General features: G+C 35.9%; 1 protein-coding gene across 6 annotated transcripts in view; it reads left to right on the top strand.

Moving 5' to 3' along the window:
* Positions 1 to 23,729, top strand: part of ZFC3H1 (zinc finger C3H1-type containing) — a 60,645-nt gene that overhangs the window by 13,811 nt on the left and 23,105 nt on the right. For all 6 annotated transcript variants that reach the window (XR_012629210.1, XR_012629211.1, XM_074870576.1 and 3 more), the window contains exons 8-28: positions 465 to 668; positions 1,349 to 1,513; positions 5,482 to 5,619; positions 6,380 to 6,498; positions 6,833 to 6,979; positions 8,039 to 8,213; positions 8,411 to 8,542; positions 9,267 to 9,815; positions 9,898 to 10,007; positions 11,284 to 11,415; positions 12,508 to 12,629; positions 13,186 to 13,287; positions 13,654 to 13,770; positions 14,656 to 14,839; positions 16,586 to 16,772; positions 17,233 to 17,424; positions 19,377 to 19,611; positions 20,763 to 20,868; positions 20,951 to 21,149; positions 21,628 to 21,722; positions 22,739 to 22,849. Coding sequence is in view for 4 of the 6 variants with exons in the window: in XM_074870576.1 (XP_074726677.1) it covers positions 465 to 668; positions 1,349 to 1,513; positions 5,482 to 5,619; positions 6,380 to 6,498; positions 6,833 to 6,979; positions 8,039 to 8,213; positions 8,411 to 8,542; positions 9,267 to 9,815; positions 9,898 to 10,007; positions 11,284 to 11,415; positions 12,508 to 12,629; positions 13,186 to 13,287; positions 13,654 to 13,770; positions 14,656 to 14,839; positions 16,586 to 16,772; positions 17,233 to 17,424; positions 19,377 to 19,611; positions 20,763 to 20,868; positions 20,951 to 21,149; positions 21,628 to 21,722; positions 22,739 to 22,849 (3,521 nt within the window). In the remaining 2 variants the exon portion in view is untranslated. The remainder of the gene's footprint in view (positions 1 to 464; positions 669 to 1,348; positions 1,514 to 5,481; positions 5,620 to 6,379; positions 6,499 to 6,832; positions 6,980 to 8,038; positions 8,214 to 8,410; positions 8,543 to 9,266; positions 9,816 to 9,897; positions 10,008 to 11,283; positions 11,416 to 12,507; positions 12,630 to 13,185; positions 13,288 to 13,653; positions 13,771 to 14,655; positions 14,840 to 16,585; positions 16,773 to 17,232; positions 17,425 to 19,376; positions 19,612 to 20,762; positions 20,869 to 20,950; positions 21,150 to 21,627; positions 21,723 to 22,738; positions 22,850 to 23,729) is intronic.

Here is a 23,729-nt window from a genome sequence, read left to right as displayed (position 1 = left end):
TGACATAGCACTGAGGGATATGGTGTAGTTGGGAACTGTCAATGTGAGGTTAATGGTTGGACTAGATGATCTTCAAGGTCTTTTCCAACCTAGATGAATTTGTGAAATTGTAATTTTGTTAGCTAAGACAAAATCATAGATCTGCTTAAGGACTGTTTTTTTTTAAGCAGTGTTAACCTATCTGGTCAGCCATATTTCTGTGGCTAGACTGTCTCTGGTTCTGAGTTCTTGTTTATGTTTAGTTCATATGTCTGCAGTACTTTACTATCAAAATGTAACCTTGTTGTTTCCATTATCTTCTTTGAGTAATTGCCAACTGTTTAGCAGCAGGACAGTGATCTAAATGTACTGCAGTTTGGATTACTTTTAAACCATGAAATAACTTAGGTCTCAACCTCTGCTAAATAATCATGAAATAGTAGTGATTTTCATGTTTCAAACCCTTGTTTTCCTTTTTATCTCAGCCTATACCATCTTTGAGCCAACTTTACATGGAAGGTATTTCTTGTATTTCTCTTGAGCCACCTCCACCTCTTCCACCTCTCCCCCCTGAAGAGCCTGAACAGCCACCAAAACCTCCATTTGCTGATGAGGAAGAGGAAGAGGAGATGCTCTTAAGAGAAGAATTGCTTAAGTCTCTAGCCAACAAACGAGCTTTCAGATCTGAGGTACTCCATTGGTTTTTGAATGTGAACCTCTAGATGGCAATCTTGACCAAAACTTAAATGTGACCCACTAAGTGAGGATTACAGGCTTTTTTATGCTCCCTTTCTGATGACTTAAAAAAAATTTTCTGAATTTCCATCACCCTCTGCCTCCCCAGAAGAAACTGAAACAAAAGCCACCCTGGCACACCCTTTGAATTGTAAATTGCAGCTTGTCTTTTCTGAAGGAATTACTCAGTTTTCAGTACCTTGAAGTTTCATATGTTCAAAGGAATGGAGATTTTATTTTCTAAAAAAAAAATGTTTATCAACTGTCAGAAAAAAAGACTCTTAACTTTGTTTCAACCTTCTAGCAAAAACAGGAGAGGTTAACTGTTTCTTGTTTTGGTTTTTTTTTTGAGTGAAAAGCAGAGTTTGTGCTTTTGAAAATTTAGGTTGTGTTTAACTTCATTAAAAGGTCGCGGATGTTTTGCAGTTGACCTGTGAATAACTGGCATATTCTTGTGTGCCTTTTTGATATTACTGTAGAATTGCTAGATTTGTCTAATGTGTTTGGATAGTCTGCCTAAATCACAGTTCCAAGTTGCAAGACATGTATGGAAATATCTTTTATGCTTATGTTTTTTAAAATAACTGTGTATAGTGTGTATTCTTATGACAGTATTTTTGTTTTATTTTGTTAGGAAACTTCAAGTAACAGTGGTCCACCTTCCCCTCCTGGTCCAGATAATTTGCAGTCTGTGCCAAGAAGCAATCTGTCCGCTGTCAGTATTAATACTGTGTCTCAGCCGCGGGTACAAAATACAAAGTTTATTAGAGTACCGAGGCCTCCACGAGCAGTGATCACAGTAAGAAAATATTGGTGTTTTTTATTAATAAGACTGTGAGTTGAAGTTGTCCTCAGTTCAAGTGAACAGCAGGCTTAAGGTTTTCTAGTGACACAGCACAGAACAGTGGAGCTTCAGTTAAACATTTGAATTATTAGTAACTGATAATTCATAGGCTTTTCTAAAAGAATTTGACACTGAAGTAAGAATTTACAGCTTAAGTGAGCACCAAAACACGCCAGCACTCATCTGAACTAAAAGAAACTGTAAATATAGTTAATTTATTTTCCAGATTAGCACAGACTAAAGGGTGCTGTTCAATGGTAGCTGAGCCGATCCAATCACTATTCATTGCCAAAAAGGAGGTGGTCTTGCTCTTTTTCCTGCTCCTGGCTAAATGGTGTCTCCCTTCTTTTAAACTGTGGTCTGGAGCATCAGTCCTGTTGCTTAACTTACTTAACATGATAAACTGGTTAGAAAACTAACCTTGGAGGGGAGAAAAGTACTTTTCCTTGTAGGGAATGTTGAATTTTTTCAGTGAACAGTGTGTGAACATCAGAACTAGCACAAAAGTGATGTCAGATGGTGTGTCTTTGAGTGCGCGTGGAAGAGGAGGGAGTATTCTCCTCAGGCAGCAGACTTTTTTACACTAGTTCAAGCCATATTCTGTAACTTGACCTTCATTTGAATGGTCATGGGAGGTATGTGCAGCTAGCATTTGATTTGTGATGTCTGCAGTTTCCTCAGATTGTTGGAAACATGTTACAAAAGTGTATTTGTCTGTGTTGTGCCAGACTGGAAGCTCGTGTATGTACTGTTCTATTTATGGCAGTGAACCATACACAGTGGATAGTTTGTGATTACTTTAACAACACATCTTACAATGCTTGGTTTGTGGTGGGTCTTTCCCATGCAGATTCTCTAATGGATAGTATGATTGAGTCCGTACCTTTGCCTTTCTGTCAGTTGATGGTAATCCTAATAAACTAGTATTTTTTTTTTTTTTACTCTGTTTGGAGGAATATATAGTGTCTTTGAGATTATTATGTCGCTATCAAATCGAGTTCTATCTGGCCAACAACTTTCTTGCTCATAAATACAGTCTGTATGATCACTTGGTCACCAGACGCCATAATATAAAACAAAGCTTAAGATGGTAGACACCTGAATGTTCCTTTTTTGGTCATTCGAAGGCCTACTTTCCTTTCTATAGGAAAATTTGTGCTCTTAAGCTTAAAGTGGATGGGTTTTTTTGACTGTACCCATCTTCACAATCTACTTTAAATTCTAGATGTAACTAGGGTAGTTGTTCAATTTGAATGTGCTTATATCCTTTCTATAATCACTTCATGTTTACTTACATTTTTAAGTGTTTTTATGTTTAAATACTAAACCTATTCTGAAAAAAACCTCAAATCACCACATATTCTATAGTCCTGAGACTTCATTAACTGCTGTTGCATACATGAGGGAGAACACGTGTTACTGGGGAGCTGTGGATTTGTTTTAGTAACATAATAAATGTCTCTTATCAGCTGTGCTGTTGAAAGGTATTATGTAAATGTTAACCTGCAACTGACATTCAGTGCCTGTTGCTAACGATGGTTAGTTTAGTTAAAGCTGACAGATTAATACATCACATCTGAATCAGCTAGCTTGCCTAGGGTCTTTTTTACAAAAATGATTGTAGAAACAAAGCATTTTGCATTTGTTAATAATTTTTTAAATAGCTTGGGATATAGAACATTTATATATAAAATAGGTGTGTGTTTTAAAGAACTTACGGCCAAATAATGTTCACAGGAGGCTAGCCACGAGATATTTCTGTCCTCAATGAAAACAAGTTGATGTGAAAACAGTATCAATTACTCCTGTTAGTTTAAGCTTTTAGAAACAGTTAGTATTGAATGCTTATGATGTTTTTTGACACTGAAGTAAGAATTTACAGCTTAAGAGAGCATCAAAACACGCCAGCACTCATCTGAACTAAAAGAAACTGTAAATATAGTTAATTTATTTTCCAGATTAGCACAGACTAAAGGGTGCTGTTCAATGGTAGCTGAGCCGATCTAATCACTATTCATTGCCAAAAAAGAGGTGGTTTTGCTCTTTTTCCTGCTCCTGGCCAAATGGTGTCTCCCTTCTTTTAAACTGTGGTCTGGTTTGTAGTATTTGGTATTTCTTACTAGAGCCTAAAAAAAGTGAACTCATGAGAATTTAATTTTGAACTTAAAAACTGATATTTTTTTCTGGGAGCGTTGTTAGATATGTCCAGAAGTTTAAAAACCACAAAGGTTTAGGAAATGTAAATTCCTCATGTTTTTGAAATCTAATTTTGTAGTTTTAGGGCCTTGGTAGCTTTTGAATGTTTGAGTATGCTGTACCATATTTCAGAAGAGGTTTTAAATGTACAAACCTTGGGATTTCTTCTGTGGAGTTGAGGACCTCTGCATAGTGAAATAGCCTACAGATACTGGTTTGCTTTTTCAATGACATCTTGTAACCCTTTTTTGAAGTAGTCATGGACACTCAGGGGTTTATTCACCACTGACTGAAAATATGTCTTAGAACATATGGAGAGATCCTGCGTTACAACTGAGGCTGTGGTTCCCCTGCAGTAGAAGCTAATCTTACTGAAAGCAGTGTGATGGTGTTACTTTACTGATTGTTAAACATTTTGCTGAACTACATCAAAAAATAACACCTGGGGAAAAAAACCTCGAGAAAAGCTGACTTGGACCCTCACCACCACCAGCTCTTCCCCTAGAATAAAGATGGGGAAGGCAGTTAGAGACAGTTTACCCTACACAACTGTGCCAAAAGCATCTTGGCAGCTTTGGTCTTTTAATGCCAAGAGCCAGTGATAGGAAGGGGTGTATTGGTCATCTGAAGATGAGAGGGGTAGGGTGCCTTGCCTGATTAATTTAGGTTTCCAGAGAACATTTGTGAGGAGAGGACCAGTGCCTTGTTCTGTTTTCTTCCACCAATGTAAATTGGAATTTCACCTACCTGTGCTATGGTGGTGCAAAAATGATGCAGCTGTAGTACATTCAGAAGTAGTAGATACAATCCTTATTTTAAGAACTGTCCAGAAAGAGAATATCAAAAAGGAACGATTGGGAAATTGGGTGTGTTTAAATTGAGAAATAAGGCTTTTTTGTGGGGTTTGTTCTTTGAGAGCTTTGAAGAGGTCCTGTCCTGAGGTAAAGATTAAATGTGTAATTGTAACTGTCCAGACCTGCACTGAGTGATGGGAAGAGCAGTCCTGAAAATGTGAACTAAGTGGCTTCTTTTCAAGCTCCAGAGCATTTGAGGTTCATCTAAATTGTCTGCTTGTTTCTGTATCTTTCTGTGTGCTGGAATTGGCAGTCATCTGATCTTAAGTGAGTTGTTTCAGTTAGTGATGTTGGCAAAAAGTGATTAATCTTGTTTCATTTGTTCTTTATGTACTGTTGGTGTTCTGCCAATTTAACTGCCAGAGGAGCTCAGTGTAAGGTCAGCTAAGTATAACTGTGGGACAAGAGGCATCAGAACTGTGTGGCAGAAAGATTGAGGGTGTTCTAGTATGTCTGCCACAGGATTTCTAATGCAGACTTGATTGATTGCTACCTCGCAGTTCTTAAAAACATTGCTTGCAAATGGCATATGGTAATTTTCATTACAGTTGAAATAATTCATGAAGTATACGAGTCAAAAGTTTGAGATTCATATGCTATGACCATGGAGACATAAATATGCTGCAGATAGTTGGGAATAGGTTGAAAATATTGGAGTACCTTTCATGTTACAGTATCAAGAATGGGTACAGTATGTATCTTGTAGTGGAGATGCACAAATGCTTGGGTTTTTTTCCTTACAATGTGGAATCAGTGTGCCATGATAAAAAAGGAATTAACCTCCTTTTTTTTTTTTTTTTAGTAAATATATGTTCAGTTGTATCTGTCTAACTTTTTCTTCTTGCTATAAAACTTTTTTCGTTCTCCCCACAGCTTCCAAAACACAAGTCAGTTGTGGTTACATTAAATGACTCCGATGATAGCGAGTCTGATGGAGAACCATCTAACTCAACTAGCAGTGTGTTTGGAGGACTAGAATCTATGATAAAAGAAGCAAGGAGAAATGTTGAGGTAAAGACTATCAGCATTTAATAGGTTTATTTTGTAATTGCTTTGTGTATGGAATTTAAACTTCAGAATTTGGTCAAAAATACTGGATTACATCAGAATGGTTAAGAGCGAGTACACTAGTCCTGTCTGGACTATTACATTGTAATTTGAATGGCACAGCTAATTAAAATGATTTTTCAGTTAAAATGGTATCCTGATGATAGAGTTTGTAACATATTTTGGTTTCATCTTTTCAGTTAAAATTCAGTGCATCTTTACTAGCTGTGGTGGTTTAGCCCCTGCTGGGGTCTGAGACCACGCGGCTGCTGCCCCTCCCCCACAAAGGGAGTGAAATACAAAGCCCCGAGGCTGAGATAAGGAAAGGTTTAATACAACAGTGCAACAGCAGCACAACAAACAGCAACAATAACAATAAGAATAACAGTAATAACAATGAACAGAGCAAAATATCTACCAATACAGCAGTGAGAATAGAGCAAATCCCACAGTACACGCGGTAACCCCTTGTCTCGCTTCAGCGCCAGGATGTGACGTCCGCATGGTATCTGAATAACCCGGCTAGAGCTTCCCTCCCCACTGCTGGGGAAACTTAACCCTATCCTGGCTAAACCAGGACACTAGCAAAAAAAAAATTGGCTGAAAAGACCTTATTAGCATTGAACAGCTTTAAGTTTGTTCTGAAATGCCTCTTAAAAATTGTAGTCAATAGCAGTATTTTAAACTAGTGTGACTAGTATTGACTTGAACCTCATTGTAACAGGCCTCAAAAATCAAAGCCCCTCCAAAATCAGAAAAAGAAAATGATCCAATGAGAACTCCAGAGGCTCTACCAGAAGATAAGAAGATAGAATATCGGCTCTTAAAAGAAGAGATTGCCAGGTACAATTGAGTTTAATTGTTAATGTAAAATGTATGGTATTTGTAGTCCTTTACTAGTCTATTTTTGTAACTGGAAGGAAAATCTGAGTTTGAAAACCTTGCCATTACCTTCAGATTCTTCCCCCACTTAATTTTCAGTAAGACAACATAGGAGTCTAAAAGTTCTTGAATTTGAACTGACTTATAGTAGTGGATGGCCGTTGTGGAAAGTTCCTTCTTTTAACTGGAAATCTTGTCCTGCTACTTGTTTGAAGATTTTAAAACTATTGCGAGTACACATCAAAATAAATATTGAAGCTATTGAACATCTTTGCTTTTAACGTCTCTGTTTTAGTCGTGAGAAGCAACGCTTAATTAAGTCTGATCCACTGAGGAACAATTCGTCCCCTGCAAATTCTGATGGTGAAGTTGATGGAATTGGGAGAATAGCAATAGTGACAAAACAAGTCACAGAAGCAGAAGCAAAGCTGAAGAAAAACAGGTATGTGTTTCACTGTCGTAAGTCCTACCTTGTTTGCTTAGCAGGATGAAAATAGTAAATAGTCTTTTTTGAATGTGTAGCATTTAAAGTACAGCAAACAATTTGGTTTTCTGTTGTCTTGAATTCTGTTGCTGTACAAAAGAAATTGTGTTGTAGTGCCAGTGTGGTGTTTGGTAACTTTTAAGTATGATTTGTCACGCTAATTGTTTTCAGCTGTGTTTAAGTTCAGTGACTATCATATGTGCCCCTTAATAACACTGAAATATGAAAAAACGAGTGTGATTTTCACTACTTAGTACACTTTGAGGGTAACATGTTTCAGTGGGGTATGCCTGATATATAAATGAATGAGTGTTTCTGCAGAATAGGTATGCTGTTTGAAGCTTTTCCTGTACAATTTTTCTTTTTTAGCATGTCTCTTCCATGTTTCTCATCCTTCTTTCAAGTTATTGTGGAAGATAGAAGTGCCTTGCATCCTTTGTCTCTGCTTCCATTGCCACTTTATTGTTTCTGTGTGGTCTTGTGAACAAACTGGTTTGTGGTCAGACATAAACTGGAAGTGAAGGACATTCTTCCCCCCTCCCTTTATTCACACCCATCTATCTAAGTCTTTATCTTGCTTCCTTTAATGCATAGTTTTTTATATTTACTTACTCTGCTATTGTGCCATAATACTGTAGCTTGTAGTCTGCTAATGTCTTTATGCACCCTAAGGAACAATTGGGTTGTCACTCTACCATTAAGACATCCAAACCACACGTTCTTGCTTTCTGTTAAAAACAGCATTAAGGATACTCCACTTGCTTGCCTTCCCCTGTCCTTGTACCTGGAATGTTTTTCTCTGCTTTATACTAACATGCTGAACTGGGATACTGAAATCTGCCGTATGTACTACCAGTGTTTTTTGGTTCATGGATGTTTAAGACTATCTGGAGAAACTCAGAATGTTTAAGTGAGAAAGAGCTGGGTTCTTAAATAGCTGGGGTTTCAGAGGAGCAGTGATGGCTCAGAAACTTCCCTTTGAAAAAAAATTTTGTTACATGGCTTTTTTACTTCTAGACTTCTGTTGATGAAGGATGAATCTGTCTTGAAACATTTGTTGCAACAAGAGGCCAAGAAGAGAGAGAATGTTCGAATTGCTGAAAACAAAATTAACAAACTGGCTGAACAGCTACAAGCAACAGAGAAGATCTTGAATGCTAATAAGATGTTTCTTAAGAAGCTTCAGGAACAAGTAACTTCAATTTTGAAATGTTTCTGTTTTCCTAGACCTGGAAATCTTGAAATGAGAAGCCTGATTTTTGGAGGCAGTAGGCTTTCTTTGAATTAATCATTAATTAATTCCTATGTCTCTTCTGATTATATTTTATTATGTGGTCTATCTGAAAATTTGCATCTTGTTGTAGTATTTATCTTTTTTTCTTTTTTCAGATTCATAAAGTTCAACAACGAGTTACAGTAAAAAAAGCTCTGGCATTAAAATATGGGGAAGAACTTGCTCGAGCAAAAGCAGTAGCAAGTAAGGAAATTGGGAAACGAAAACTGGAGCAGGATCATCTTGGAGTAAGTCTGTTGCATGCTTTTAAACTTTGCTGTACTTGAAAAGCAATAATTTTGATTAGGAAACTTAGTTTAAATGAGATTTCAGGAAAACAGGAAAGGATTTCAAAAGCACTGTAGGAATCTTCCTATTGGTTTCCTGTATTTTTGAGAATTCGATAGAAAACACACTAATCATTTAAAAAAGAAAACTGTTCAAAGCCTACATTTCTATGCCAGGGGAGTGTCGTCATTAGATAAAATAATAAGAGGATCTATATGCCTGTGAAGGGAGGAAATACTTTGCTGTGTGTAGACATCAGTGATCTTGCTAAAACTATATAGCAAAGACTCCGAAGAGGGGATCTGATCTTGTTTTGAAAAACAAAATATAGGAAAACAAGGCTAAAATATTTCTGTAAATTTTTCTTTTTGCACGTGTGTGTCTGTGTCCCCACCACCACTACTGTGTATACTTGTTTTATAGCTCACCTTTTAAATGTGGCCAGAAGTTCTGTTGAAGCCCTGTACATGATGTAGGGTAATCTTTATCGAAAAACCTGCAGACCTGCCAGTTGAATTGTGGTAAACTCTCTTGTGGTTTTCCTGCTGTTTGAAATTTTCTGGCAGGAGTTTAAAATACATTTTTATAAACGCTGAATTAAATAGCTTGCCCGTGTTTCATTTAACTCCTGTCAATAGATCAGTAAATGTGAAAATGAAATAAAGGGAATTTTTTTCTTTTCAGCCAAGCAAAATGTTGAAATTGGACAACTCCCCTACATCCAGTCCAAAAAAACATTCAGCAGAATTGATTGCACTAGAGAAAAAAAGACTACAGCAACTCGAGTATGAATACGCTCTAAAGATTCAGAAATTGAAAGAGGCTCGTGCACTGCAAACCAAGGAACAATCAAATATTGCACCTCATGCAGAAGAGGAATCTGAGTTTGCATTACCTCAGCCGTCGCTTCATGATCTTACACAGGATAAATTGTCTTTGGACAGTGAAGAAAACTACTTTGATGATGAAGTTCTGTCAAATTCAAACCGAGAACGAAGGAGATCTTTCAGAGAATCTAATTCTTTCACTAAACCAAATCTTAAACACATGGACACTCCAAAACAAGAAACTATAAACAAACTCTCTAAAAAGGCATCAGAGGAGCCTGAGCTGTTCCTTGGGTTGAATATTGATGAACTGAAAAAACTTTATGCTAAAGCTGACAGCTTGAAAGAGCTGCTAGTGAAAAGTACTGCCTTTATAGTGCCTAAGGAAGATCTGTTGTGTGGTCAGGTAAATGCTTTAAAACTAAATATGACGGTTGTCTTTTTTAGGTGGTGTTGCAATTGCTGTATATCTGTTATCTGTTTCCTAGGAAATTTCAGTGGACATGGATTTTGTTACATCGCAAAATAAACAAACTGAAGTGAAACCGTTTCCATTTGGACCATATCATAGTCCTCTTCTAGTATTTAAATCCTACAGGTATGAAGACTGTAGTAGTTCTTTGACTTCTGTGTATATCTGTTCTTGTTCAAGTATTCTTCACTACTCTTCCTTGATACCCAGGTGTGTACAGGAAGACATGATGCAGTGAGAAACTTGACTATCCTGAAACAATTTTGTCTAGTTAGGGAACCTAATGATTTTAGTTACTTTTTCTGGTATGCAGGAGTCCCTTGCTTTTGTATAGTATGCTATTTTGCGTTGTATTGCATGCCATTCCCTGCAACCGGATTGTTTGGCATATCTAAATTAAAAAATAATAGTTAAGCATTTGGAAACAGGATTTTTGTATCCAGTATGAAGCAATCTAAAATCCAGGAAAAAATAACAGACACATATTTCAGTTATTCAGTCTTTAAACTTGGCTAGGATTTCCATTAAGTCAAGATTGAGCCAATCACCTATTTTTGGATTCCTGCTCAGTGGAAAGAGGCATGACCACAGTGATTCATCTTGACTTAAAAGTAGGCACCTGCAAGTGTAATAAATTTGACACATCTGTCTTTAGTCAAAAGAGAGCTTTGTTCCTACACATCAAATTTTAGAAAACAAAAGTCTGGAATTTAAAATGGAGTAGTTGAATCCTACCACGTGCTTCAGGATTTTTATTTCTATACTCTTAAGTAGCAAAAGATGGAGGGTGCTATCTTTATAGGAGTATCCATTTTAACTTCTTGTAGGTTATGGCTTTAACTCCTTAAGGAGCTAGAATCCCAAAATCGATGTAGTCAGACTTCAGCTAAAGGTTTAAAACAAGCATTAGTCTGCTCAGCTCAGACTGTTTTCGTTTTTTTTAGTTTACACATTCTAAAACCTGATGTGGATTTTTTCACTGTTTTTTCAGGTTAATCTTTCATGGTTCTCTTAAGACTTCTATTTGGCATGGATCTTAAGCTGACTAGAGCATAAGTGCAGTTTTTCTAGAACTAAACTGAAATTCAGTTTCAGTAGTTTGCTTTCCCTACTGGGTCATCTCTACACTTCCTGTTTTTATACAAATGAGGTTCTGCACCTAAGGGAGAAGGGAATGCTAGAACAGAATCTGTTTAGATTGAGAAGTATTGTTTTGTTCCCTCCCTCTCTCACTGTTCTCACCTTCCTCTTAACTCATAGGTCAGTGATGCTTTTGGTTAATAGGGTTTTGGAAATGAGATTTAATACAGAAAAAGTGATTATTTTTTTTTTCCAAATGTTTAGTAAAACTGATGTCTTAAACTTGTATGTTTTGTCACAATAATTCATTGTTTCGTTTTAGGTTTAGTCCGTATTTTCGAACGAAGGAAAAACTGTACCTCAGTTCAGTAACGTATAGTAATATGGTTGAGCCAAAACAGTGTTTCTGCCGTTTTGATTTAACAGGCACATGTAATGATGATGACTGTCAGTGGTGAGTTCTTTTTAATTGTGTTTGAACTAAACCTCTCTTCTAGATTTCTGACTTGAAGACCAAAATAGGCATGTGTTTCATGCATCTGGATTTATGATCCTATGCACAAGTTCTAGAAAAGAAGGTTTAATACCCAATTGCAGATACTTGACTGGCAGGAAAAAAAACCCCTTTCATCCAAGCCATGAAGAAAGGAGGCTCTTTAGATGTAAATTTAGCAGTATGGACTGTTAGAGAATGTTTCACCTTTTGATTGCCTTGTAATTCAGACAGGACTTCTCTTGCTTTATAGCTTCAGCATAACTTCAGACCATCATGGAACCTCAGGTAGTGGTCGATACTGTTAAGCACACTAATGTATCATGCTGCTAACCAAAATTAAAGCATATAGCAAATATTATGTGATTTTGTAAAAAAAAAAAAAAAAAAAAAACCAAACCCAACTATTCTATTAGTAGAATTCTACTTTTCTGGGAAAATACTGGCTAAGTTTGTTTCTTTAAAGCCTGGTGTTAAATTATATTTAAGATAGTTTGTTAATGTTGCACAGCATATTTAAAAAGCTGGTACCAAGAGCAAATGGATGTGAATTGGTCAGGAATTAACTTGATTTGGAACTTTCTAACTACTGGAGAAGTTTAATAGGAGCGGACTTTAGGTTTTTTTTTTTGCCCATTTTGGTGTCAGACAGCGTTTTGGGTCAGCTTTTAGCTGTTACCATCAAACCGTAGTTTGAATCTTTTAAATACAAAGTAATATCTAATTGTTTTAACTACCTTGTTTGAACCAGAAAGTTTGAAATACTGTGTTTTTGTGTTAGTGCGAAGCAAGTGTGTAGTGATGTATTTTGAAGAGTAAGACTATAGTGAAGTAATGAAGACTAGTTGAAGAATGAAGTTACTGATGCAGGTTTAAGTTTAGAGAAAACCCAGACATATTTACCAGGAACTTCAAAGCAGGCTATAGTGTTTTCTCTAGGTATAATTTTCTTTATGCCTCACCATAGTGTGTACTAAAACTAACTTTCTAGTTAAAAGCTTTATTAAATTGTTGCCATGATAAATATATTAATTGTTTATTTGTTTGTTTTAGGCAGCACATGAAAGACTGTACTCTTAGCCGTAAGCAGCTGTTTCAGGATATTCTGTCTTACAATTTAGAACTGATTGGCTGTTCAGAAAAAAGCACTGATGAGGAAATCAGCACTGCCACAGGTTTTTAAGAGGCTTTTGTTCACTTTTATATATGAAGATTAATTTCTGAAGGGAATGGCTTTCATTAAAAGCTCTGGGTTTAAGGACTTTGATGTAAAACAATGTATAAGATACAGCTATATGAAAAAATAGGTTTCTGCAGTTGTCCAGTTCAGCCCTTTGTAGTGGGTAGTTACCTTGGTGTCTTCACAGAAAATAATTGATCTGTGGACCATTTCACTGGAGAGAAAAAAAAAAAAAGTATTTCTGGGATTCAGGGGACTGGGGAGCAATGGGCATGGAATCTTTCCCTCTTCCCTTCTTCCCTTCTTTTTGTAAGAAGTACAAAAGCTGAACTGGTCTGTTTTAGTGGAGCTGGAATTTTATAACAGTGCTGTTGCCATATAGGCAAGTTGCCTAACTGAACTTGTAGTTTCTCATCTAGTATGTTAAATTACCATACCTCTTGAAGCAGTCATATTTAATGAATTCAGCATAGGTTGTGCTAAATTGCTGTTAAGTTACCTGTCCGTTTTAATTTGTGTGTTTACCTAAGATACAAATATTCTTGTTGCAGAAAAATATGTTGAAAAACTTTTTGGTATAAACAGAGACCGTATGTCAGTGGATCAGATGGCTGTTCTTCTGGCCAGCAACGTCAATGAGAGTAAAAGTCATAGTAAGTAACTTCGTAGATTCAAGACAATATAAACTTTTAAAATTATTTAAGTACCTTGATGGTTTTGTAAAACAAGAATATTTTTTTTTTGTTGCTTAGTTTATTCATCTTAGTATTATAAATTCTGCTCTGGTAAGTTAAAGGCAGCAGAGTTTGTTTTAAGGCAATAATACAATAGTTTTGGAGTACAATTTGGATAAGTGACTTATGCACCTGAGCACAATAGGCTTTAAATAAGTAGTGTTGAAACTTACACACTTGTGTTGCACTCACAAAATGTTTTTATCTAAAATCGTGATTAGCAAAGATGTTTTAATCTCCAATACAGAAAAGTAGAAGAACTCTTACTACTTCGCTTGTTTACAGCGCCTCCATTTACAACATGGAAAGATAAAAGGAAATGGAGACCGAAGTTCTGGAGAAAACCTCTGTTAGATAGTAGCAGCAGTGAAGAGGAGCAGTTCGTTGGACCTATTAAATATGGTAATCTGGATTTGTGACATCGATTAAAAAAAAGAGTACTGGCGTAAAATACCTACCAACCTCTTCCCAACACCTAATTTTTGAAGTGGTTCTTAAAACCCAGTGGTTTTAGTAACTCTTGACTTCATATTTCCTGCATACAAACTTTACTTTGTATAAGTTTTTGGGTGAAGTTTGACCTGACTTTGTTGTATTTTAAGTTAAAAAAAAAAAAAAACAAAAAAAAAAAAAAAAAACAAAACCAAACCTGGAAGTTAAGGTGGAATTTCTGCTTACCTGTTCTTAAAAGGAACGTAAGGAACTATTTCCCTAGAATGTTTCAGCTTTGCCCATAGACCTGTAGGAGTTTTTTTAATTTTTTCCCTCCGAGAACTGTAAGTAGTAAAACTTCACGTGTGCAGCTATGTTAAATTTGCACAGTTAGTATTTGGTGTTGAGGTCAGGAGTTAAAAAAAGCTGCTGTTAAGTGGCATTTGAGACTTGGAAGCTTGCTAGAGTGTCAGTAACCCAACAGTGTTTCACATGTGACTCATGCAAGTGGGAGCTTTAGGATTTGTTAGCAAATGCTGTAAAAAGGATTTTTAGAGACACAGAATTGAGATAAATTTTTTGTCAGATATGTCTGTTTCCTAATGAACTGCCTTAACTGGTGTCTTTTGATCAAAGCAACCTTTTACTGCTATTTATTTCTTGCCTTTGCATTTGAAATATAACTTGTTTTCTGCAGACTACTGAGTTCTAAGTTTTAGAGGATGTCGAAATAACCATTTTTTGCTCTGGTCAGTGGCTATACTCGAAATATAAAAATGGCCACCCCTGTGTGAGTTCTAATCTTACAGGTCACTTCTGTTTTGAAAAGAAACATTTAATTCTTTTTATTTGCAGCCCATCCCACAGAACATAAAAAAAGAGTTCCAGCTCTTGATGCCGTGGTGACTCCGGATGATGTCCGTTATTTTACAAGTGAGACTGATGACATTTCCAACTTGGAGGCAAGTGTCCAAGAAAACCCCTGTGATGTGCAGCTTTGGATTAAACTTGCATACAAATACTTGAATCAAAATGAAGGGTAAGTCTGCTACGTTTTAGGTTAGATTTTGTGCTTTGCCCATGCTGCTATGATCAAGTTTCCTTTCTGATGTTAAAGAACTTGCTTCAACAATGCCACAAATAATTTACTACTGAAAGGCGGGTTAAAAAATAGATTAGATTTCTTACTGTATGCAGCACAGTATGCAATGATGGTTTATCTTTAGGTTCTAATTCAAAACAGAAGTTGATGGAAAGTAGTGTGGGAGAAATAATTGTGTTTGGAAAGCGTACAACCTAATGTATTCCCAAGATTACCATGGAATGTTACACTTTATCACTGAAAGTAGTGGACCAATAAACTCAAATCAGTTTCTCCTCTACAGGGTGAATAATTGGAATAATGTTTGAAATGGCTTTCATCAGAAAGCTTTCTTATAAGAACAGTTCTGCTATATGTTTTTTTCCCCTGTAGAAATCATCCAGTTGAGCACTCAGTTTCTTACTTTGTAATTTTTAACTTCTGGATTTTTAAGTTTCTCTAGTTCCTTTAATTTAGTCTGCAGGATACCATGTTTTTATTGGCAATCAGGTGACTTCGGTAGGACTTCTGTCATGATGGTTCTGTTCTAGATACTGACTTTGATTTTAGTAGTGAGGTACTACCTTAAAGACCTGCAGCAGGGAGGAAAGGGAATGAAGAGGAGCAGCTCTTAAAAGCCTTGTGTAAACTGCGGATAATGGAAAATGTATCAAAAGATCAGTTTGGCTTTATTAATAGTTGCCTGAACACTAGAAGGGATAGACCTGGAAAGAAAATAATACCAGCAAGTGGCAGAGTGAGAAGAGCACACTTTCTAAATATAAGTGTACTTGGAAAAAGACCAGGAAAAGAAGAGAGAAAACCTAATGGAAGACAATGCATCCTTTTCTTAAAACAGCCACCTCCTCCATTTTCCTCACCGCCCACCTCAGTACTATGAAGAAACTGAGTGGTTTAGTAGGTGGTAGTGGTGATAGAAGGGGTTGGGAAGGCTTCAGACTTATGCATGGTTAACTGTGTTAGTTTTATTTTGGGACATGTGTTTTTCCTCTCATAAATGTCTGTGCAAAGTAATTTCTAAAGATGTTTTCAGAATAAGTGTGACCTCAGAGCTTTCTGTGGTTTTTATGGAAGTTTGTTTATGAATTAAAGCTCAGCTCTGTGGTTTGCAATATTAGATAGTTATTCGAGCTAATCTTTATTACTTCTCTGGTATCATCTCATGATAGTTACCTTGAAGTAAAATCTCCTTTTTTTTTTTTTTAAATGGTTTATAGGCAGAGAAAAACCTGGATGATAGGCATAGAAACCTGAAATAAAGGCTTCTATTTGACTGTAGAAAGTAAATTAAATATGTAACAAAAATATTTTAATTTACTAAGCCTTTGAAATGTCTACTTAAGTTTTTAAGTCAGCTTGATGTAAATGCCTTGATATGATTGCAGCTTGAGACGTCTGCTTAGAGATGAATCTTACCCATTTTTAATTAAATTGAACTCTTACTTGAATTGGCACTTTTCCTAGAAAACTTATTTTTTCAGGTGCTATGATAATTGGACCTAATAATAACCTTTAAGGGATGAAAGCTTACTGAAACTTTGAAACTTTCATTAATAAAGGACAGCACATCTTAAAAAGGGTGACTGTGTGTCACTTATTATAAGCATCCATTTTCATATCTGATATTGTGTAAGTCATAATACTAGCACAGTTGATATGAGTGCTTTTTAAAATTTTTTACAGCTCATCATCTGAGTGTTTAGATTCTACTTTAAATGTTTTGGCACGAGCCCTTGAGAACAACAAGGAAAATTCTGAAATTTGGTGTCATTACCTCAGACTGTTCTCAAAAAGAGGAACCAAGGAGGAGATACAGGAAATGTGTGAAACAGCAGTGGAATATGCTCCCTCTTATCAAATCTGGTGGACCGTAAGTAAAAAAAAAAGTATATGTGAAATGTTCATGTAATTGTGCATTTTCTACTGTAGAAAACCAGTTCTTATGACAGAGAAAGTGTGAAACTAAAAACACTATAGTTTTTTGAAAACTCAAAAGTTGCGAAGAAAATTAAGCAATTCAAAGTTCTGTTTGCAGGATATTTGTAGAAATCATCACCTTACCTCAGGTAATAAAAGTTATTTAAAATATGTTACATTTCTTAATTTTTTGTTACACAAGCTTGTGAATTTTAACTTTGACTATTTGATCTTTAAATGGTATTTTTTGAGGTTTAACGTGAAAATTGGGTGTGAATGAGGGAAATACAGTTCCTGAGGTGGTAAAAGACAATATCTGAAGTTTGTGATTCATGTGATTTTTAAACTAAAATCTAGAAGCTTTGCTAGTATTCTGATTATTATTATTATTAATATGAATTATTTCTCTCTAGTTTTTGAATTTAGAGAATTCTTTTGATGGAAAAGACTATGTTTGTGGGAGGATGCTACAGTTCCTAATGGAAGTGACAGGGGGAGAAGAAAATCCAAATCTTGTGTCCTTTCAGCTGCTGGAGACTCTGCTGTACAGGGTTCACTTAAGCCTGTTTACAGGAAGACATCAGAATGCTCTTGTTCTGCTGCAGGTAACTTCCAGGTTACCACCCAGGCATCATTGTCTTCATACCTTCACCTTTCTAATACCTGTGACTTTGGTAGTGTCAACTTCAGAAGCTGTTCCTTCCTTCATTTGCTGAAGGAATTCTCCTAGAGACTTCTGTTTTGTGATATGATGCCACTATAAAATTTGGATATACCTTTGGTGGTTTTGTTACATATTTTGGTTTCTTGTGTAGCTAATAGCCTAGACCACTATGTCTCAAAATAGTTCCCAGGAAACTGCTTTACTACATGATTTCTGGCAAACCATAGAATACTTTTTTGCAGTGAAGGGCCTGTGAGTAATGTAAGGTACTCAAATGTTTATTGCTGCAGAAATTATCAAACCAGTAGTTCTTGGGAAAGAACGTAGTATGATGTTATCTAACAGTATTGCCCTGCTTCAAACTTTGGAGACTCTTAAATCAGACTTTACTGATCCCATGAACACCAAAGTCATGGAGGTATCTTAGGCTTTTATTGTGACTGTAGAAAGGATTTAAGTCCCTGTTACTGTTCTGCAGACAATTGAAGTAGTGGATGAAGGTGAGAAATGGAGTGCTGACATTGGCTGCTACTTAACGTGGGAGCTGCTGTAGTTTCAATTGCGAGTTTTTTCATTCTTACCAGCAGGTGGCACCTGTTGCTTGCTACACCCTAAAACATTTTTCTCAGTTGTGTGGTTAATGTGTTTTTCTAGCTCCAGTTTAAATAGAAAAGTGTAATGCTGTGTGATTTCCTCCAAAAGCTATTCTAAACATAGCAGTACTGATAAATGCAACTCTTGAGTGTTTGACTGAATGAACAAAAACAGAGGGAGGGAAAAAACTCAGTTTGTGTTGAATTGACATGGAAATCCAGTCTGTGTGGGAGAGTAACATGGGTTGGTTTCCCTTACCTTTCCCCAAAGCATCATCCCAAAACCAAACTTTTTTGGTGTTTTATATTCATCTGAAATGCATAGTTGAATGTCTTGGAGAGATTGTTTAACCATATTTAAGAGAAGATAATTTCTAAGTAAATGCTACTTCAGAGTAAGTTGCAGTGTATATCTTTGAAAACTTGAAAGCAGTTTTACTGAAGTAAATATTTTGAAGGGTGAATAAGTGAAGTGTTTTTGAAACTTCAGTTTTTGCGTATTACAGGACAAGTGTCCTGTTGAATTTTGCCTGAATTTGCATTTCATTCTCGTGAAAGTGCATTCTTTGATTGTACTGTATTTATCCAGAAAAATGTTGACACATCACTAGCCAGGAGATTGTGTTCTGTTTTAGGAGCAATCGTGTTTAGACTTTGTCTGATTGCATGCTCTAATGATATTATTTGGGATATGCCCTTCTAATTGGGCTGTTCTAGTTTTGCATATGACCGGTAGGAAAATTCTCAGTAGTGCTTCCAACACATTTTTTTAAACAATATGTCTAGAGATGGTGGTGCTTTCAGTAGACTTGGATAACTGTAACTTAATAGCTGTATAACTATAACTTCATAAAAAAACCAAACAACAAACAAAAAATTCCAAACCCACAAAATCCAGTAGGATATAGCAAGCTGAATCTAACTTGTAGATGACTTGTCTCTAGAGCTAATGTATTATTTCTGTGCAACTGGAAGTAATTGTCCAAGAATTAGGAAGAAAAATGGAATACATTTTGGGAGATGCACATTTTCAAAGTCTATCTCTGTTCACTTTTCAAAATAACTATCTTCTCCAATTTTTCTACACCTGTTACTAGAAATTATGCATATGATTTGAATACAGTCATACATTCACATAAGCCAAATATAGTCATGATTGATATAAGGAATTAGTTCCTGTATTTTCTGTGGAAAAGATTTGAGAATATTGAAACTTATTATTCCTGTTTCCTTTCCTCATTCTTTAAGGTCTTAAAGATTTTATGGTTGAAATACTTTGTGTTTCTTTTAACCTTTACAGAATGCTTTAAAATCAGCAAATGAAAAGATATCAGACCGCCTTACTGTAAGTGACCGTTGCTTGGCTTGGCTGGCTTACATACATCTAATTGAATTCGGCATTCTCCCAGTCAAGTTCTATGATCCAGCTAATGTCAGTCCTTCAAGGATCATGAACAAAGAGCCATTTTTAATACCATGGCAAACAGTTCAAGATGTGAAGACTGATCCTGATACGCTGTTAGCTATGTTTGAAGGTAAGATTAAGGAGGCAAACTACTTAATACATTACTCACTTGTAAATCAAGAAATATTATCCAACTTTTGGAATTTCAAGGCAGTGCAGTATTGCTGATGACTATTGATTAATCCCAGTGGCTTAACAGTGAATATTTCATCTTGATTTGAACAGAGCAGTGAGGAAAGTCCATGTTCTTGCATTTTTAATACCCACAGTGAGTTTTTCACCTGTGGTTCAAAGCCGTGGCTTTTTCTCTGAACCGTGTTATTCTATCAAGATAAAAGACTAGTGGCTTGTGATAGTATGAGATAGCTAGTTTTCTTGGGCTATGTAATCATAAAACCAAGCTTCTGTTGTCATTCTTTCTCTTACCCTCCCTCCCCTCAATGGGATGTGCCTATGGGAAAGTTACATTCCTGGAAGATTAGTGTGTTTCCTTAGAAGAGGCAGAGCAATGAATGTATTTGTCTTCATTCAAAGTTTAAGTAAACCAAATAATGTTTTTTAAAGATGTAAAATGATGATACTAGAAGTTGAATTCTTGACTTGTGGTGCTGCAGAGGTAGACTTTGTAATAGAATTGTATAAATGTCAATAATTAATGTGTTAGCAGCAATATTGAATTGCCACGGAGAATATATCTATGCTGCAGGTGGTAATGTGTGTGGAATTACTCAGGGATAGATTGAGTAGCCCAGCTGTGGGAGTGAAGGCAGTCTAACCATGATAATGGGGTGTTAATTGTTGGGTACCTTTTTATTATGCTGAGAAGAAAAATAATATCCTGTATTAGCTTTTAATATCTCAATAACTTTTCAGTAGCTATGCTGGAAATCCTGGAATGTAGTTTTAAATATAGTGATACACTGCTATCTGTAATGTGGCTTTAACATTTCATTTATAGGATGTTTCCTGTTTTTTAAATGAATGAGGGAAGAAACTTCTGTAAGATTTTTGTTTCTGCACTGTGGTGATAAGTGGAAAGGCTCTCAACAAAAATGGTCATCTTCCTTTTTCTTAATAATTTGCAAAAGCAGCACTCTCAGAAATACCTTTCCACACTTATGTATTTTCATTGTTAAATGAGAGTTTTTATTATGTTAAGGCTTCAAATAACTTTGATGTTGCTTGAGGTCTAACGACCTGATTTTATACTTTTGTTTTAAGATGCAGTCAAAACATGTACTGATGAAAGCCTTGAGGCTGACAAAAGGATAGCTATCTGCTTTCCTCTCTACAGAAACATGATAGCTTTGCTGAAACTTCTTGAAAGGTAAGTTATTTCAAGACACTTTTAAATGAAGTACTCAACTCTGCTTTTTTGAAAACTTACCTTTTTTTTTTTTTTTTTTAAGGTGGGAGTCTGCTGCAGAACTTTGTAGATCTTTATTGGAGCTCTGCCCTAACAACTGTCAGTTCTTGGAGAGTTTGGCCACCTTGTATTTGCAGATGGAGCAGAGTGACAATGCCTACAATGTGTGGATTGAAGCTTTTGAGAAGAATCCTCAGAATGCGGAAGTTTTTTATCAGTTGTGTAAATTCCTTGTTTCACAGGTAATACTCCACTCCAAAACTCATTTGTTGGTCTGGTGGCTTTATAAAGCTTGGGTTTTGTGTGTTGTTTCAAGCACTTACCAAATTAATTAATCTTCATAATATTTTTGTAATGTCTAGTACTCCTCTATATATAGATGGGAAAAATGAAATCAGCAACATTAGTGACATAATTAAATATAATCAAAGGAATTACATAAAATCATGAATTTATAGTTTGAACTGTTCTAATCCAGTGTTCATACCCATAAGCAAGAATAATAGATTTTAACAACAAACCCTGTAATGTGTCCAGCTTTTTTGTGCTACCTGCTGACTCACCCAGTTAGACTTCATTCTTGAGAGAATGAAGACGATGGAGCATTGCAGAGATAGACATACCACTTGTTATTTATTGTGCTTAAATTGTTCTTGTCATTTTCAGGTCAATACCTGATTTTAATTTTTTTTACTTTTAAAAAATAAAACCCCAAAACAGGAAAGGTCAAGCAGTATTCTTCCACTGTTGCAAGATTTTGTGGCAGCTTTCTTTGAGAATACATGCCAACAGCATGGTCCCATGGATCTATTAAGGTACATTTTAGAATATTTTTTTCTGCTTAAATTTTGGTAATACTGGCATTTTCTTGAAAAAAAGACAGTCTAGAATTTTTAAACTCCTATTTTTAGCTTGGCATGTTTTGCTAGAACTTCAGTGAATTATGATTTGGTAGTTTATAAGATGCATATATTATTAGTGTATAGTGCATATACACTAAATTATAAAACCACAGGGATTTAAAGATGAAAGAGACAGCAAGTTTAATGTCTGGATTTGGGGAATGAAAATCAATCATATGTATGCCAAAGTTGTTGGAGTTGTTTTTTGTTTGTTTGTTGTTGGTGTGGTTTGTTTGTTTTTTTTTTTTTTCCAAAGCTAGGAACCTAAAATTGCATACCTAAACCACTATATTTAGGCACTCGCAAAAGACCTCGATCCAGAGGTCCAGTATGCTATTAATCAGCAGATTATTATTGTTGAAAAGGCACAGGTTCGCATCTAGGCTGCTGATTTTCCACTTGAATTTTACCACCTAATCAAGAGACTTACTGAAGTTTTGAAATATGCAAGTTCCCTATAGTCAAAATAGATCCCTCTGAAGGCTGTCAAAGGAAGACCTTCTGTGAGAAAGCTTATGTAGATGATGCTTTGAAATGTTTTTATCTCCAAGCTAAGTGTTAGATTTTATTCCTGCTTACATTTGTTTATATTAAATTTAGTATTGGCAATGCAGCTTAGCTGACTGTATGTAGATGATTGTAGCTTACTTGATGTATTTTATGTGGGGAGGGGAAAGTCTGAGATATAAAGCACCATTTAACTTTGTACATAATGAGGGAGTAAATGCTTTCTATATTAACTATTTCTATATTTGCTTGTAAGGCTTTCTGTATAAATTCTATCTGGATAAAGTTAAACTAAAATCTATGAAAAGTGTATCTTCTTTTAATGTCCCATGAACTGGATTTTGGAACTAAAGGTTACATCCACATAGGACTCTTCCATGTAGAGGGATATTCTCATTTTCTACTACGTTTTTCTCTTCTAGATATCTCTTGAATTTTCCAATGCCAATTGAATTTACATCACCTCTCTATAAAGAACATCTTACAGATGATGTTGTAAACCAGCAAATCCCATACCTGTGGCAGATATACTGGTGAGAGTTTCTAAAGTATTCTGAGAAACAGCTATTGGGTCTGAGTAAACTGCATTTTCAAAAGCAGAACGTTGAGTATTTGCCTAAGGGTATATCACTTCGGGTTCTTTCGGTAAATGATCCACCAGTCCTTAGAGAACCTACCTGCCTGCTGCACAACAGAGACATGGAACCATGAATTGCACATCAACTGCAATTCTCCACTTGAGAAATCTTTGAGAATTTCTACCCTATAGGAACAGTAACAGGCATGTTCATCTCACAAATTTTTTTATTGTTATAGGTTGCTACTGCTAGTAGTGTTCTTTCTTCTGGTTTTCAGTTGTCTCCCTTTTTATTTTACAAGTTTCCTCCACTCTGTTTAACTCTGTTTAGCCCTGGTCTCCCCACCTTCCTTGACCCACTGTTTCAGCTGTTTATGGAGCTACTATCAACAGCCTATAACAGTTGGAACTAGCCACAGACGCCCCTCCGTAGTGAAATTAATTCAGCAAAGTGACCTTTTCCTCTGCAAGAGACTGCAAAAGTGACAGATCTTTGTCATGTATATACAATCTTTTCTTGTTTCTTCCATCATTCCTTTGGATAGCAGCATTATCCAGGATTGGCAAGCACCAGAGTATTAGCCATCTCTAACTTATACTAGTATAACTGTGGTTACTGAGATGTTAACTCAGGCTGTTTTAAGAGGTTTACCACTTTATGGTCTGGCTTTGTCAATCTTCACAAGTAGCTATTTGGCTTTTCAGATAAGTAAAGGGGCAAAGATGATAATGCTTCAGATACTGAGTGAGGACTCCTCAGAACTCCTTCAGCACTGTTGCTTATAGTTTTTAGTTGGTGCACAACTTATAAACAGGTAAAATGTATGGTTTTCAAG

This window comes from Strix uralensis, chromosome 5 (assembly GCF_047716275.1).
Source record: "Strix uralensis isolate ZFMK-TIS-50842 chromosome 5, bStrUra1, whole genome shotgun sequence".
NCBI lineage: Eukaryota > Metazoa > Chordata > Aves > Strigiformes > Strigidae > Strix > Strix uralensis.
The sequence above is the reverse complement of the archived record's forward strand: the minus strand, read 5'-3'. Positions and strand labels throughout refer to the sequence as shown.